Source organism: Bos indicus, chromosome 2, assembly GCF_029378745.1.
Source record: "Bos indicus isolate NIAB-ARS_2022 breed Sahiwal x Tharparkar chromosome 2, NIAB-ARS_B.indTharparkar_mat_pri_1.0, whole genome shotgun sequence".
NCBI classification, from domain to species: Eukaryota; Metazoa; Chordata; class Mammalia; order Artiodactyla; family Bovidae; genus Bos; species Bos indicus.
Genome location: NC_091761.1, coordinates 129,540,819 through 129,557,247, shown reverse-complemented (window position 1 = coordinate 129,557,247; position 16,429 = coordinate 129,540,819). Strand labels below are relative to the sequence as shown.

Sequence of the window (16,429 nt, the reverse complement as noted above, 5' to 3'; positions counted from 1 at the left end):
CTATTTTTTTAGCATTTTCTGATATTTGAAGATAGACGAGTACATATGATTAATTTATTTCTAAGAAGTTGTATGTTTTTCATAGTATCGTAGACTCAAATTATACTTCAGATGGAAGTATAATTTAATCTAATCATAACCCAGGAAGGTGCAGATAGCCAGAATTCTGAAAAACCTACCTGAGCAGGAAAAGGGAATTCTCCTATTGGGAAATACATTCATGGTTATCAGTTGTGTAAAGGTATAATGGTTCTTTTAATAGCCGGTCCAGAATAAAGTTCCATATTGGCCTTTATAAAAGCAGGTAAATAACTATAAAAATAAGCTTTGTTTTTAACTACTCGGACATAGATTAAGCTTGGTAGTTGAGGAACATAGCATCCAAATTGTAGATTTTCCTTGCAACATTTTGAAAAGTAAACTACAAACCAAGATTTTGCAACAAAATAAGGAAAATCTGCTGTATGCAATGTGGAGGGAAATAACATGTGAAGAACTCAGTTCTTGCAATTGGTTTCTAAAAGCTTTGCTTTCATCCCTAGCTTGTAGGGCTTTTACTTTCTTCTATGTAGGATCCCTGCTGCTGAGCTTCTCAGTTGATCCCACGTTTAAGTTCTGGAGCAAATCTGTGCTACACCTTTCCCAGTAGTACAGTGAAAAAATCCCAGGCAGGCTCCTACCTCAGGCAGCAGTTTTCTTGCTTTTCAGACTTTAAGGTTATCTATTCTTAGTTCATTAATTTAAATAACAGTGTAACCCTAGAATTGCTGCTCTAATTGGAGATTTCGTTTTGGTTAATTTTGTTGGAGAGTATTGATCAGTGTTTTGTGTGTGTGTTAGTCGCTCAGTCATGTCCAACCCCACGGACTGTAGCCTACCAGGCTTCTCTGTCCATGGAATTCTCCAGGCAGGAATACTGGAGTGGATTGCCATTCCTTTCTCCATCGGTCATTGTTCAGTTCAGTTCAGTTCAGTCGTTCAGTCGTGTCCAGCTCTTAGCGACCCCATGAATTGCAGCACGGCAGGCCTCCCTGTCCATCACCAACTCCCGGAGTTCACTTAAACTCATGTCCATCGAGTCAGTGATGCCATCCAGCCATCTCATCCTCTGTTGTCCCCTTTTCCTACTGCCCCCAATCCCTCCCAGCATCAGAGTCTTTTTCCAATGAGTCAACTCTTCGCAGGAGGTAGACCCCAAAGTATTAGTTTCAGCTTCAGCATCAGTCCTTCCAAGAACACCCAGGACTGATCTCCTTTAGGATGGACTGGTTGGATCTCCTTGCAGTCCAAGGGACTCTCAAGAGTCTTCTCCAACACCACAGTTCAAAAGCATCAATTCTTCGGCGCTCAGCTTTCTTCACAGTCCAACTCTTCACATCCATACATGACCCCTGGAAAAAGGTGTTTTTAAATACCTTTGATGTACTTCAGAGGAACCCCTGAGGCTCCTTTAGGCTAATTTAGATCTACCTTTCTGAGCCCTTATATTTCTTTCAGCTGCTATAGATCATTTATTCTTCTGCTGAAAATCATAGTAGAAAACTTAGCAAAAAATAGTATATACCATTTTTAAGCCACCTCTCACTAAAGCAAGGATAGAAAGGCAGCATGAAGTGGTTGGTGCTGGTCACCAATAACTCAATTTTTCTCAATTTTTTTTTTTTGTCATTTACATGGACCAGTTCCTCTTTGTGTCTTTCCTTATGAGATTAACATATAGCTGCTTCAGACTCTTTTACCTCCATGCTAATTTAAAATTTCTTAGTCCCATTCTCACTTGTGAGCTCCAGTCTTTAATTTCCCACCATCTTTAGAGTGAAGCGAAGTCGTTCAGTTGTATCCGACTCTTTGCGACCCCATGGACTGTAGGCTACCAGGCTCCTCCATCCATGGGATTTTCCAGGCAAGAGTACTGGAGTGGGTTGCCATTTCCTTCTCCAGAAGATCTTCCCCACCCAGAGATTGAGCCTGGGTCTTCTGCATTGTAGACAGACGCTTTACTGTCTGAGCCCATTTAATTTTACTAAGCTGTCTCCCAGATTTACTGTTTATACATTTTATTATTACTGAAGTCCATTCTCCTGAACTTTGGAAGCTTGCAGTCATCTTGAAATTCCCTTATCTCTTTCATCAAATCTCTTGAAAAGTCGTGTCTTCCTGTGCACAGTTTCTTCAACTTGTTATATGCCTCATCCATTTTTACTGTCTCCCTTTTAATTTTAGTGGATTTTGCTTCATATCCAAATTATTTCAGTAGTCTTTCTATTGAATCTCCTTCATCTAGATCACCTTTACCCTCTGATCTATCTGGTACAAAGTGACCAGATTAGTTTAATTAAAATGTCACTGTTTTATTGCTTTCTTGGTAAAAATCATACTGTTCTCCTGCATTACTAATAAGACCAAGTTTAAGTTTTGGCCCTGAAGTGGGTACATTTTTGCCTATCCTGTGTGTTTCCCACTGCTCTTTGAGATCATCTCCTTCATTAAGCAGCATGCTGTGTGCAGTTCTTTGCACATACCATATCTCTGCTTTTCTCCTTGCTTTTGTAAATGTTTCGGCCCATGCCAGTGGTTTCACTGCTCCCCCCACCCCCAGTCTCTCCAAATCTCTCTGGGTTTGTTCAGAAAAGCTTCAATGATTCCCCCAAGTCTGTACTTGTTTCCTCTTAAAAAATAAAAGTTTCTGGGTATTTTTTCATCTTTCCCCAAGTAGATCGTAAACCGTTTGAAAGTAGGCACTCAGGTCTTCCCGGGTAGTGTAGTTGTAAAGGATTTGCCTGCCTATGCAGGAGGCAGGAGAGACTCAGGTTAGATCCCTGGGTCAAGGATATCCCCTGGAGTAGGCTGGGAGGCTACAGTTCATGGGGTCACAAAGAGTTGGATACAACTGAGTGTGCCTGTGCCTGCGCGGGTGCACGCACGCGCGCGCGCGCACACACACACACACACACACACACACACACTATTCTACCTTTGATTTTGTGCATGGCAGTTTTTGTTTGGGTTTTCAGTAAACATTAAATTTGTGAGGTTATTAAGAAATTCAACTTGAGTGTTAATATAGTAGACACTTGTGTATTCAAAGATGGTTTATTGAAAATTTTTTTTTTCCTTTGCTAGTTTGATTGAAGTCAATCCTTGGCAGTCATTTTTATTCTGTAAATTTTGTAAAATTTTGATTAATTGATTTTCTGTTTAAAAACGATTGCTTCCTCTAAGATTTAGAAGTTTGTCAAAATGTTTATAAAAATTATCAATGTGTTTCCAAGAAACTAGTCAAAATATGATGAATATGTTGTTTAGTATGTTAATGGGAACAATAATCCAGTAATTCTCACTTCCATGCCTGGCTAAATGAAAATATTTGGAAGCAACAGACTTCCTCTGAAGATGTTGTAAGAGTATGAATTTTAAATTAACAGTTTTGAATTAAGATGAGAGCTTGAATTAAGATGAAAAAATACTCAGTAGTGTGACTATAACTAAAATACTTCACTGTTTTTCAAGAATAACTTAACATATTTGCAGATTTACTAGAGGATGACTGAAAGACTGCTATGTAAAATAAACCGAAAAGATTTTCAACTTGGAGAAAATATGCACAAATAAACTGTGTTAAGAGTCTGTGCTTCAGACTTGAGAATTGTGTGTGTGTGTGGTGGAGGGAAGTGAGGTAAAAACAACAGGAAGTATTCTCATGCAGGAATGCCAAATTAAGTTAATATTAAAAAGTTGCTTTGTGTAATTTTGTCTTCTGTTTTGGATTTGAGCTCATGGAAAACAAAAACCATATTTGCCTGATGTTCCATGTCTTTGTACCACTATAAGAAGAAAAGTTCTAGGCCCGAAAGACCCAAAGAACAAATGAATACAGCATTTTACGTGTTCTAGTCAGAGACGCTACTTGGATGGAAAGTTAGCTGCAAACATTTTTCTATGTGAAAGTGTAAGTGTTAGTCACTTAGTCATGTCCAACTCTTTGAGACCCCCTGGATTATAGACCACCAGGCTTCTCTGTCCATGGAATTCTCCAGGCAAGAATACTGGAGTGGGTTGCCATTTTCTTCTCTAGGGGAGCTTCCTGACCCAGGGATTGAACCTGGGTCCTCCTACTTTGCAGGCAGATTTTTTTTTTTTTTTTTTTTTTACCATCTGAGCCACCAGGGAAGCCCCATTTTTGTGTGTATTTTCTTAATGAAATGATTAATACTCTGTTAAAAAATAAAGGAAATTAATATGTAATTATAAAACTGTTTCTTATGCCAATTGTATTGCATGATTCTGTGCTTTAAATATTATATAGCATTCTGGCAAAATGAATCTGAGAGCTAGTAAAGTGCAAAAAAAAAAAAAAAGAAGATGAAGAATTGGCCTAGAATACCACTAATAAAGATGATGCTGTTTTCTACTGTCTTGGAGAAGTATTCACCATCACAATACTCATGAGTATATTGTGATTAGAGAGAAAACAGCAACCTTATCTTTACTTTCAAACAGGTTATCAGTGTTTGTCAAGAGATGTATTGTTCATTTACCTAATTTAAAGCACTTTTTGTTTTTCATCATTTCTTACATGTTTATATCACCTTCTGCTTCGTTTTCTCCTGTTTTTCTGCTTAAGTAATACCCCAGAGTTTCACTTCTTTTTTTTTTTTTTGACTGCTGCTATAAGAGATACCTTTTAAAAATCTTTCTAGGATATTGAATATTTTCCTTGTTTCTCCTACAATTTTTTTTTTAATCAAAGAACAGTCTCAAAAAAAAAAAAAGAAAACAGTGTCTTTATAAGAATTTTGTTAGTTACTCTTCAAAACCAGAAGACCAAAAAGATTGCCTTACCTTGTTGACCTTCTGAGTACATAAGTCAGGGGTAAGAACTCCATATTTCTATGAAGTACCATTGATAGAAAAAATTGGTCAATAAAGTACATAGCATGTTATATGACATGTAGTGGGAGAAGAAGGAAAATCATAGAAATAGGAAGGATTAAAATAATTAATACTTAATGGCAGGCTTGAAGGTGTTTTTTGTTTTTACTTATTAAGAAGTGATCAGATGCCATCATGACAAGAGATGGTTATTTTCATTCTTTGTTAATCCAGGAACATAATTTGCGAAAGAGCTATATTATTATTTCTAATACCTAAATGTTCTTCTTGGAAATGATTTCATTGTTTTGAGCCCCTTTCCTCTCTTTTCTAAAATATAGTTTAATTTTCTGATCTAGTTTGGTTCTATTTTGGAACCAAACAAAATTATGACAATAATTTTTACTCAGAAACTTTTCAACTCTGAAAGTTTTTTAAATTAATTAATCTGTGTTTATTAAGAATGAGCATTTTTTTACTTAAACTTTAAAATATTAAATGTAGAGCTTGCATTTTCAAGATAGGTTTACAGATTGGATTTCATAATTGGAGTTATCTCTTCATACGTATAAGCCCTTTTCCAAAGGCTGTAAACAATAGATCACACACCTTGTAACTTGTCTGAGAAGCATAATCCTCTGGAACCTAAAGGACACTCTTCATGCAAGAGCAATGTGAAATAATTTTAGAATGAGATTCTATTCTCCTTTGAAAGCAGATCATCTAGCAGCATATTATAACATTGTAAAAAATCATTTATGTCTGAATACCTTCATACACTTAAGATGAAAGTGTTACCACAGTCATAGGATCGTTCTTACAGTAAGGGGGTAATGTTAGTTGTATTTTCCTGCTCTCTCAACTCAAATGATGGAATACTCAGTCTGCTTTCTAGTTGAGATTCTTTTTAAACTGTTGAATGAAGCTTGTCAAGTTTTAGATTTTTGGGGGATGGTGTCTCATATCTTCAAAGATCACACTGGTTTTCCCTTAGTGTATCAGGTGGCTGGAAGCTTAAGATGACCATTACATCTGTCTTGGTGATTGACTTTGGAAGAGTCTTGAAGATGATCTAACTTTCTCAGATTGAACTTTCAAGCTGTGATAGTTTTCTTGAAGCTATTTGTACATTAATTAATACAGAAAATTTCTTAGCAGGCTTATTGTGTAGCTTGAGGTAGATGCTCCCCCACAATCTTCCCTGCTTCAGCCTTTCCCCTTGTGTCTCTCTCCAGTACTTGGCATATAACTACAAGCTGTCTTATGTTGTGTTTTAAAGTTTTCTAAGGAAGCTCTGGCATGTTCCCATCTGGCACTGTGTAGTATGTATAGCGAATGAAACTTCTTGTGGAACTGAATCTTGTAGTTAATATCCTTTCTTTGAAGTCAAGGGGAGAATTTCTCATTAAAATTACATCTTTTGCTTATTTTCTTATATATATATGTGTGTATATATATATATACTTTTTAGGTAGAAAGGTAAAGTTTAAGAGACATTGAGCGAATGCTGAATTGTTGCAACTCCAGATCCTAGAGCCCATACCACACCCACTCTCAGTCTAGCAATAAGTAGTAAGACATTTGGAAGCCCTTTTTCCCCATCCAGTCTTAACTGTTAAGACTGACATCAAGGATTTAGCAATGAGAAATACTATGTACTTTGTTCTGCTACCTTTCAACAAGAATCAGTATGCAAAGTTGACATTTCCTGACCAGAATTTGGAAGACTATAATGTGATTCCCTGGGCCTTGATTCCAGAAGAAAGAGCTCTCTGAATATGGGTTTACTAGTTGGTGGTGAAGTCATGAGTCACCAACTGTTAGGCCAGATATTATCCCAACTATATGTCCAGATATTATCTCAATTTATGGAGTAAGGTCCCTGAGTTCTCCTCTTTCCTTCCACAGGGCAAGCAGGAGGACTTCAAGACGACAGTTCTGGAGGGTATGGAGACGGCCAAGCATCAGGTGAGGGTGGCATTAGATGCTTGCCACTTAGCAAGAGCCGCCAAGTCAGGGATTGATGCTTGCTAGTGTCTTTGGCTGTGGTACCCACATTTTAGCCAGAAGCGCAAGGGAAGAACTATAAGCCACAGGATAGAGTAGTATAATAGAAAGTGTAGCCAGAACAAAGGCAAGCAAAATCTTTTGAAGTCCTCAGGCCGATCTCAGCCCTCCACTCTTCTTCATGTTTTTGAGGAGATGGCGGGTACTTTTCTCCCCAGCAGACTTTATAGTAACAGCAAACATGATATAAAACACAGCTTAGGAATCATGGGACCTTTACACAGAACTAGAACTTAATAATACACAGAGAGGGGAAGCCATAGACTGAAAAATAAGATGGAAAGGCATTCTAAGATTAGTCAAAGGAATTATGTGGGCAAGTGACTCTTTAGAAATGATTGTTAAGTGGTATTGGATACAGTTTTTTCAACTAACATTATTACATAGTTAATTTTTCAGTTTTAAACATTTTGTTTCTCACATGAAAATTAATTTTTTAAAAAAAGTCTGCTCAAAGTGCTCTTTATTTTCAGACCAAACTATGAGATTTTTAACTTCTAGGAAAAAGTAAAGGGTTAAATGATTTATAGGGGCCCATTTGGAACAGTTAAAGTTTGTTCCAGGAATCCAAAGTAGAGTTGTCTGGATTTCATCCTTTACCTCTTAAAGGATGTTATTGTATATGCCAGTGGTCAAAACTATTTTGCATGTACATTTTAATAGACTTGGAATAGGTATCATTTTTGGAGTTTGTCACTTTTCAACTCTTAAATCTACTTCAAAATTATTACAATTTGTGTACAGCAGGTCCAGGGAATATTTGTATTTTACTCTCTTGGATCAAAGATACTTCAGTGGTAGTATCTAGGGGATCCAGAATGTTAGAAGTAGACTTCTTTAAATGCTGTCCAAAGAATTGAAGTTTGATAATCAGTACATGGTTGTCTTAGAGGAGTTAAAATTCTCATTTATCTGGCAGATGAATCTTCAACAATGCTTTTCATCAAATGATGCATGATTGGATCTTCCATGGAACTGCCGAGGAGCAGGGATAGCTTTTAGAACTTTTAATCTTGAAGAAATAGAGTTTTCTTGTTGCTTTTTGTTTTTACGTGAATAATTAATAAATTTACTCTTTCGCTTAAGGAAACAGTGTGTTGTATTGCTGAAAGTAAAAGCAGACTTCCATACAAAACTGGTGCTACTAATTTAATACTAGTAGAACATGAGCTTTAGGTGTTTCCAGGAATGGTGGTGACTATTCGGAACCCGTCAAGGTCTCTTTAGATCTTTATCTTGTACAGCTTGTTCAGAAGCATGCATTTGTGATATGATCAGTCTGAGTTAGAAAAGTATGCTTATAAGTAATCAGTGTTCTTCTCTTAACAAAACCATGTGACCTTCATGAGTATCTTGGGACCAGTATCATATCTTGACCTTAAAAAATCACATCAAGTTGGTATTTACATCCTAAACCTTAAAAGTTAGTGGGGAACTTGAGGTCATCTTACCTAGTTTTCTGCCTTCAAACATATGGTATTTGTATCACCCCTGTTTTATCATTTAGGTCCTGAAACACAAAGTTAAATGACTCTGCCGGGAATATACCAGCAGTGGAGGAGTGAGAACCCAGGGGTCTTGTTTCTTATGCATATACTGTTCCTTACACTCTGCCTCATAGAATCATTTAAAGTGTGCATTTACCCTAAAAATTAAAAATCTAAAGCGTAAGAAATGCTCCCCTTTTTCTTCCTTTTTCTGTCTTTTTATTCTTTTATTTTTAAGCTATTAGTAGACTGGATATAGTGCATCAGGGCTTCCCTGATGGCTCAGACAGTAAAGAATATGCCTGCAGTGCAGGAGACCCAGGTTTGATCCCTGGGTCAGGAAAATCCCCTGGAGAAGGCATGGCTACCCACTCCAGTATTCTTGCCTGGAAAATCCCATGGTCACAGGAGCCTGGCGGGCTACTGTCCATGGGGTTGAAGAGTCAGACCTGACTGACTAACACTAACATGTGGTGCCTCTGTAGTTACTAATTTTAGGAAGTTCATATGTACTTCTTAGCAGGCTCTTGTTTCCATCCTTTAGCTAGAAATCTAGTTATAGGTAAATTTTATCTACTTTAATGAAGGTGGGAAAGCCAAGAAACTCTCATGGAGTTCTTCTTTTCTTTTCTGTTGTCATATCTCTGTTACTTTATTCAAGATGCTGCCTGTGTTCTAACAGAATTGGGGGGAAATGGTTTCATGGAGTGGAGGTCCTAGAGCCTCACTTTCCCCCTCCCTTTTTCTGTCTAATTAATAGATCCAGAAAGGTCTAAGTCATTCCCTTAAATATGTAACTACTTTTACTTTGTTTTCAGAGAAAGTATGAGCCAGTCAGACCCTTAGACAGGGCAGTTAAGCTTTAGCATGACTGCATTTTGAAAGGTGATGCTGGAAATATCCTGTGTTGAAGTGGTAAGACAAACAGAGGGCAAGACTGGTATGTAGGCAACCTTGGGGCTTTTAAAAATGTCTTTGAAACATTCTGAATTTCCAGAATACCAGGCTCTGTTAAGTACACACAGACACCAAAGTATAAAACTATTCCAGAGCCAAGTGTAAATTACTTGTGAATTGTGTGTACTACTGATACTTTTAATAATGATATTGTTAAAGACAATTGTATTCTGTAAGATTCTCCCCGTTAAAGGAGATAGCAGTCTGTTCATTTTGCAATATTTGTAAAAGAAAGAATGTTTTGATTTAGCTTCTGAGCAGTTTAATTTCCAAATTTTTTGTTTCTTTGGGGAAAAGTTAGATTTTTAAATCTTGTACTTTTCATCTTGATTTTGATAATGGTTTCCTTCTCTGAAATACTAGTCTCATCCTTAAAAGCTAGAAGGAAGGCAGTAATTACTGAGATTTTTAGTAATTTAGTAATTACTAAAGTAATTTTTAGTAATTTAGTCCGTTTTTCATGTTTTAAAACTTTAACTTTAAGAATAATTGGTTTTTTTTTTTTTTAGCTATTATGCAGAAGTTAGGGATGGAGAATATTGTTATTCCACATGTACATTAATGTTACAACTTTGGGCTTCTTTAATTCCTTTTGTTAAACTTTTGATGTTTGATCAAAAGATAATTTAAAACTCATGACTGATATAAAATTTCTTATTACATTTTCTCCAGATTTCTCAAATTATAACACTTGGAATGAGAAACCATATATAATGTAAAATTTAGTGGGTCTCCCCCCGCCCATCCCCGCCCCCCCCACACACACACATGGTTTTTCTGGCTGTCATGACAGTAGTATTTTGCAATGGCATTGATAGTCAGGGACCACTTATTAAACATATGTATAACAGATATATATCTAAGAAAGAAAACTACCCTGTTTTGGGGAAGGAAAAGTAAAGTTTATAGAGTTCATTGGTTTTCTTGTTAATAATATACACTCGTGAAATATACCAAGATATAACCTATATTTGGTTCAAATACTCAGGGTAATTGAGTAGATAATATTTCTTATAAATGTAACATGTTTTTAGACTTGGCTTTATTTTTCGTTTAGTTTATTTATTATGATTTCGGAATACAGGACTGGGGACTTGGAAGCTGTAAAGTATTGGAAACTTTCAGTTTACAGAAACTGTCAGTTTACTTCTGATAGTCAGCATTTCTTCTTTTCATGCCTTGATTTCCTGCTGTACCCTCCACAGTATGGCCGTTATTCTTTGTTTTTTTCTTAGAGAATAATTTCCCTGAGAGTCTTTAATTTTAGGTTGTGATTCATTGACTATGAGGATTGTTAATTTGATCTAGTGTTGTGAATACATTATTTGTGCCCTCATTACTTACTGTGGATGAATGGGTTTTAATGTTTGTCTCCAAGAACAGCATTCCCTAATGTACAGTAGCATTGGGAATTTTTGCTTATCCTCTTGTTAATCATTGTTTTTTCTAAATCATGTTTAGACGTCTTTACGGAAACAGTGCCTCAGTAGCTTAACTGTGGTTCTCTGAGCCCCACCTTGCCTGCTTTCTTCTCTTTGTTCTCCTGATCTCACCAATGCCTTTTCTTTAGTGTTGCTTCCATCATCAGTGCTTTCAACTTCTTGTTTTTTTGTGCTTTTAAATGATTAAATATGGATATCTGGTACCTATTTTATTACTTACATAATTACTTCAATGGTACTGAATTTTTAAACTCTTTAAATTGTGTCTTGATATGTGCAGAAGCTGATGGTTAAGTGTATATTTATAAGATCACCCTAGATAGAGAGCACCAAATCCTAACCCCTGGACTAGCAGGGGAAGATCATCTTAGAAATAAAAGTAAAATATATGAAATGTATTTCTTAGGACATCTTATAAAGATGTACTTAACCCCCAGCTTATAAAAATTTCAATTTAATACCCAATTTAAGACTTACACTTGTTAAATAAATTATATATATGTATATGTAGTACTATCACTGACTTAGAGCCAGACATCCTGGAATGTGAACTCAAGTGGGCCTTAGAAAGCATCACTATGAACAAAGCTAGTGGAGGTGATGGAATTCCAGTTGAGCTCTTCCAAATCCTGAAAGGTGATGCAGTGAAAGTGCTGCGCTCAATATGCCAGCAAATTTGGAAAACTCAGCAGTGGCCACAGGACTGGAAAAGGTCAGTTTTCATTCCAGTCCCAAAGAAAGGCAATGCCAAAGAATGCTTAAACTACCACACAATTGCACTCATCTCACACGCTAGTAAAGTAATGCTCAAAATTCTCCAAGCCAGGCTTCAGCAATATGTGAACCGTGAACTTCCAGATGTTCAAGCTGGTTTTAGAAAAGGCAGAGAACCGGAGATCAAATTGCCAACATCCGCTGGATCGTCGAAAAAGCAGGAGAGTTCCATAAAAACATTTATTTCTGCTTTATTGACTATGCCAAAGCCTTTTACTGTGTGGATCACAATAAACTGTGGACAATTCTGAAAGAGATGGGAATACCAGACCACCTGACCTGCCTCTTGAGAAACCTATATGCAGGTCAGGAAGCAACAGTTAGAACTAGACATGGAGCAACAGACTGGTTCCAAATAGGAAAAGGAGTACGTCAAGGCTGTATATTGTCACCCTGCTTATTTAACTTCTATGCAGAGTACATCATGAGAAACGCTGGGCTGGAAGAAGCACCAGCTGGAATCAAGTTTGCTGGAAGAAATATCAATAACCTCAGATATGCAGATGACACCACCCTTATGGCAGAAGGTGAAGAGGAACTAAAAAGCCTCTTGATGAAAGTGAAAGAGGAGAGTGAAAAAGTTGGCTTAAAGCTCAACATTCAGAAAAGTAAGATCATGGCATCTGGTCCCATCACTTCATGGGAAACAGATGGGGAAACAGTGGAAACAGTGTCAGACTTTATTTTTTGAGGCTCCAAAATCACTGTAGATGAATGACTGCAGCCATGAAATTAAAAGACGCTTACTCCTTGGAAGGAAAGTTATGACCAACCTAGATAGCATATTCAAAAGCAGAGACATTCATTACTTTGCCAACAAAGGTCCGTCTAGTCAAGGCTGTGGTTTTTCCAGTGGTCATGTATGGATGTGAAGAGTTGGACTGTGAAGAAGGCTGAGCACCAAAGAATTGATGCTTTTGAACTGTGGAGTTGGAGAAGACTCTTGAGAGTCCCTTGGACTGCAAGGAGATCCAACCAGTCCATTCTGAAGGAGATCAGTCCTGGGTGTTCATTGGAAGGACTGATGCTAAACCTGAAATTCCAGTACTTTGGCCACCTCATGCGAAGAGTTGACTCATTGGAAAAGACTCTGATGCTGGGAGGGATTGGGGGCAGGAAGAGAAGGGGACAACAGAGGATGAAATGGCTGGATGGCATCACCAACTCGATGGACATGAGTCTGAGTGAACTCCAGGAGTTGGTGATAGACAGGGAGGCCTGGCGTTCTGCGATTCATGGGGTCACAAAGAGTCGGACACGACTGAGCGACTGAACTGAACTGACTAATATAGTATATGCAGTAACATATTTTACTTGCAGTTAATAGTAAGGCATTTATAGTGTTTCTACCAGAAAAGATGGATTTCTTGCTTTCTTTTGTCTCTTCATTGTAGTCGCCTTCGTTTCTCTCACTGCTTGCCAGCAGTTGAATTATGAGAACTAGTGGATGGTGCTGTTAATGAGACCATATGTTCGTTATTAAATGTTAGATCCTCTTCATGTTCCCTGTTGTTGTCCTAAAAAAAGTATGTGATTGTGTTTTTCATTCCATAGCCTCTTTTGCTTTCTTGTTAGTCTTTTCTCCTTTACTCTTGTTCTTTAGTTTTAAAATTTATTGTATAATGTTAATAGTGCTAATTTTAGTTAAGAGTGTCCTCAAGTATTTTAAAGCTTTTTGTGGATGAAGAAAAGATTCTAAATGCCTTGTTACGTTTTTTAACGTATATTGTTTCTCTCATTAGTAAACTGATTTTAGGAATGTTAAGCTCAAAAGAATGACTACTTTTTAAGGGTGTTTCAGCTTTTGAGCAAATTGAAAGTTTGTTTTTTTTTTAAAAAAGGAAGTGAGATCAGTCTGTGAACAAGCCAAAACGCTACAGAAGTTCTTCAGGCAGAAAAGGAGTTGGAGGCATAATCATTATCCCTAGTTCTATATTCACTTGCACGTTTCCCAGAAACCCGTTGCTTTTTTTTGCTAGGTGTGGAGGGTGCAGCTTTCCAGAGTAGACTTCCTCATGACCGGATGACTTCTCAAGAAGCAGCCTGTTTTCCGGATATCATCAGTGGACCACAGCAGACCCAGAAGGTTTTTCTGTTCATTAGAAATCGCACAGTAAGTTTCCTTGTTAGTTTTTTCCCACCTGAATTCTAAAAGGTACATATTATTTTATATAGAATACAGGGGGGAAAGTAGAGAGGAAAGAATTTTTAAGTTATCTATAATACTATTATCCAGAGATAAACACTGTTAAAAATTAGTTTTTTTCCTCTAGGTATTTTTTTAAATGTATATAATTTTTCTTACAAAATTGAGATCCTCCTTCCATGCATTCTTTGGATTCTTTTCATTCTTCAGTAGCCTTATAAACACACAATAAGAATCTTTATAAGCTTTTTAAAAATATACTTTAAAAATAATCACTTTGTCTTTCCTTCTCAGCATAAGAGAAGCCCTTATTCTGTTCTGCTCATCTGGGTCATCATCTTCCTCTGGCTAAATGATTGTTTTTAATATCTGTGTAATATTTATTTGATAGGTGGGTCATACTTTTAACTGTTGGGCAGTTAAATGTCCATTTTACTTATTAAAGTGAAGCTCTGAACAGCTTTATACATTGTTGACTCTCATCTCTGATTATTTCCTTATGATAGAATTCTAGATAGAGTTCTAGAAGGAAAACTACTTTCTCAAAAAGTATGAACACTTTTTAAGATTTGATACATGTTGTCAGATTACTTCCCCGAGAACCTGACCCAGTTAATGCCCTCATTGAGTGAAAGTGAAAGTGTTAATTGTTCAGTCATGTCCAACGCTTTGCGACCCCATGGACCGTAACCCACCAGGCTCCTCTGTCCATGGGATTTTCCAGGCAAGAATACTGGAGTGGGTAGCCATTGCCTTCTTCAGGGGATCTTTTCAACACAGGGATCTGAACTCAGGTCTCCTTCATTGCAGGCAGATTTTATGGTCTGATTGATGATAATCTTTGCTGCTGTAGTAGGCCAAGATCATTTCATTTATCTTCCATTTCTTTGATTACTTAGACTGATGGCTTTTTCATATTTGTTAGTCATTCGTATTTCTTCTGTGAATTTTTCTTTTACATTCTTTATTCATCTGAAGTTTTTTTTTTTTTTTTTTAAATTTGGCTGCCCTGGGGTCTTAGTTGGCCTGTGGGATCTAGTTCCCTGACTAGGAATCAAACCCAGGTACCCTGCTTTGGGAACACAGTCTTAGCCACTGGACCACCAGGGAAGTCCCATCAGAAATTCTTTAACTGTATACTGTCAGAACATATTTGTTAAACTCTGAAAGTGAAAATGTTAGTCACTTCAGTCGTGTCCAGCTCTTTGCGACCCCATGGACGTAGCCTGCCAGGCTCCTCTGTCCATGGAATTCTCAAGGCAAGAATACTGGAATTCTCAAGGCAAGAGCCATTCTTTTCTCCAGGGAATCTTCCCGACTCAGGGATTGAACCAGGGTCTGCTGCAATGCAGGCAGATTCTTTACCTGCTTGGCCGAGCCACCAGGGAAGCTCCATTAGTTATACTCCGGTGAAAGAGTAGAAGAAATTCATGTTGAATTTCAGCTATTTTGGATATAGCTGAATAAATACTCAGAGATGTCTTTTTATTCACCACTAACATCTTTATTTTGACCATTAGATTGTAGAACTACTGCTAAATTTGGATTGTTAGATGCCATTTAGCTAGAGTGATTGGTAGGTTTGTGTAGTAGTGAATAAAGGTTCTTTTTGTGAAGAAAAAATTGGGTGATTTTTTAAAAGTGAATGGAAAAGTCCTAATGTGCATTTTTGAGGCTGATTTGCCTTATAATTGAATCAGCTTCTGTGTATAGCTTGTTAACATTTGTTCTAAGTAGATTTCAGACAAAATTGTCATTTTGTTGTTTCACCTGAGGGAAGTTTTCACTTTTACTTGAATTTCAGTGGTAGATTTATAGCGATCTCTGTTTCCTCTGATTCATTCCCTGTGACAGAAGTCCAGATTTGGGGAAGGACTAAGCGCAGATTTAAAGTTGTGGTCTCTGGCTATAAAACAGAATTTAAGTTATTCTTTCCTATAAGAACTGTGTCACTTGTCTCATGTTAAATTGCATCCTTTGCTTCCAGATTTTAAAACCACAATTTTAGAATTATTCAACTGGAACCTGTGATGTGAGCTTTGTATTATAAGATGGAAGGAGGAAAAAGGCTTATGTTGAAGTTTGATGGGCTTGGGCCCACGGCATGATTGAGGAATTCCATTTTCCTTTTGACAGTAGCCACAGAGAAAAGCAGAGGGTCCATATGAATTTGGTCATATCTCTTTGTAACTGAATTTATTTACACATTAACTCCTTTGAAATTTGATGGAGCAGTATTTATTAACTTTTAGCTAAGATTTAAATATGATAGTATTCCGCTGGTCTTGCCTTTTGTAGGTATGTATTCAATTTGAAGAGAATTCATGTTAGAGGCCATTGATTGTACCTTAATATTTGTCATTCCTCATTTTACTGCTTTTTCAGCAGTATTAGAAATAATTGACTCCTTTCTTAAATACACAGCTTCCTTAGCTTAACACAGTATTCTAGTTTTTCTGTTGCTTCCCTGGTTGTTGTCTTCTCTGAATGATTCGTAGGGTTGTCCTTAACAACAGGCCAACTATGTGAACTGGTTGGAAGTCCTTAAGGTCCTCTCCTCTCTCCCCTGTTCTTTCCTGCTAGGAACCCTTCTTCTGCACACTTGACTTCAGTTATTCCCATAAGCAAGAGGCTCTAAACCTCAACTCTCTGAACCCCAGCTGCGTATCTAGATGCCAGTCTTT

General features: G+C 37.2%; 1 protein-coding gene across 2 annotated transcripts in view; it reads left to right on the top strand.

Moving 5' to 3' along the window:
* The window catches only part of KDM1A (lysine demethylase 1A), a 66,034-nt gene that overhangs the window by 18,642 nt on the left and 30,963 nt on the right, over nt 1–16,429 (top strand). The window contains exons 3-4 of one of the 2 annotated variants that reach the window (XM_019981699.2): nt 6,781–6,840; nt 13,579–13,712. In XM_019981699.2, coding sequence (XP_019837258.2) covers nt 6,781–6,840; nt 13,579–13,712 — 194 coding nt within the window. The remainder of the gene's footprint in view (nt 1–6,780; nt 6,841–13,578; nt 13,713–16,429) is intronic. The other variant, XM_019981708.2, reaches the window with a different exon arrangement.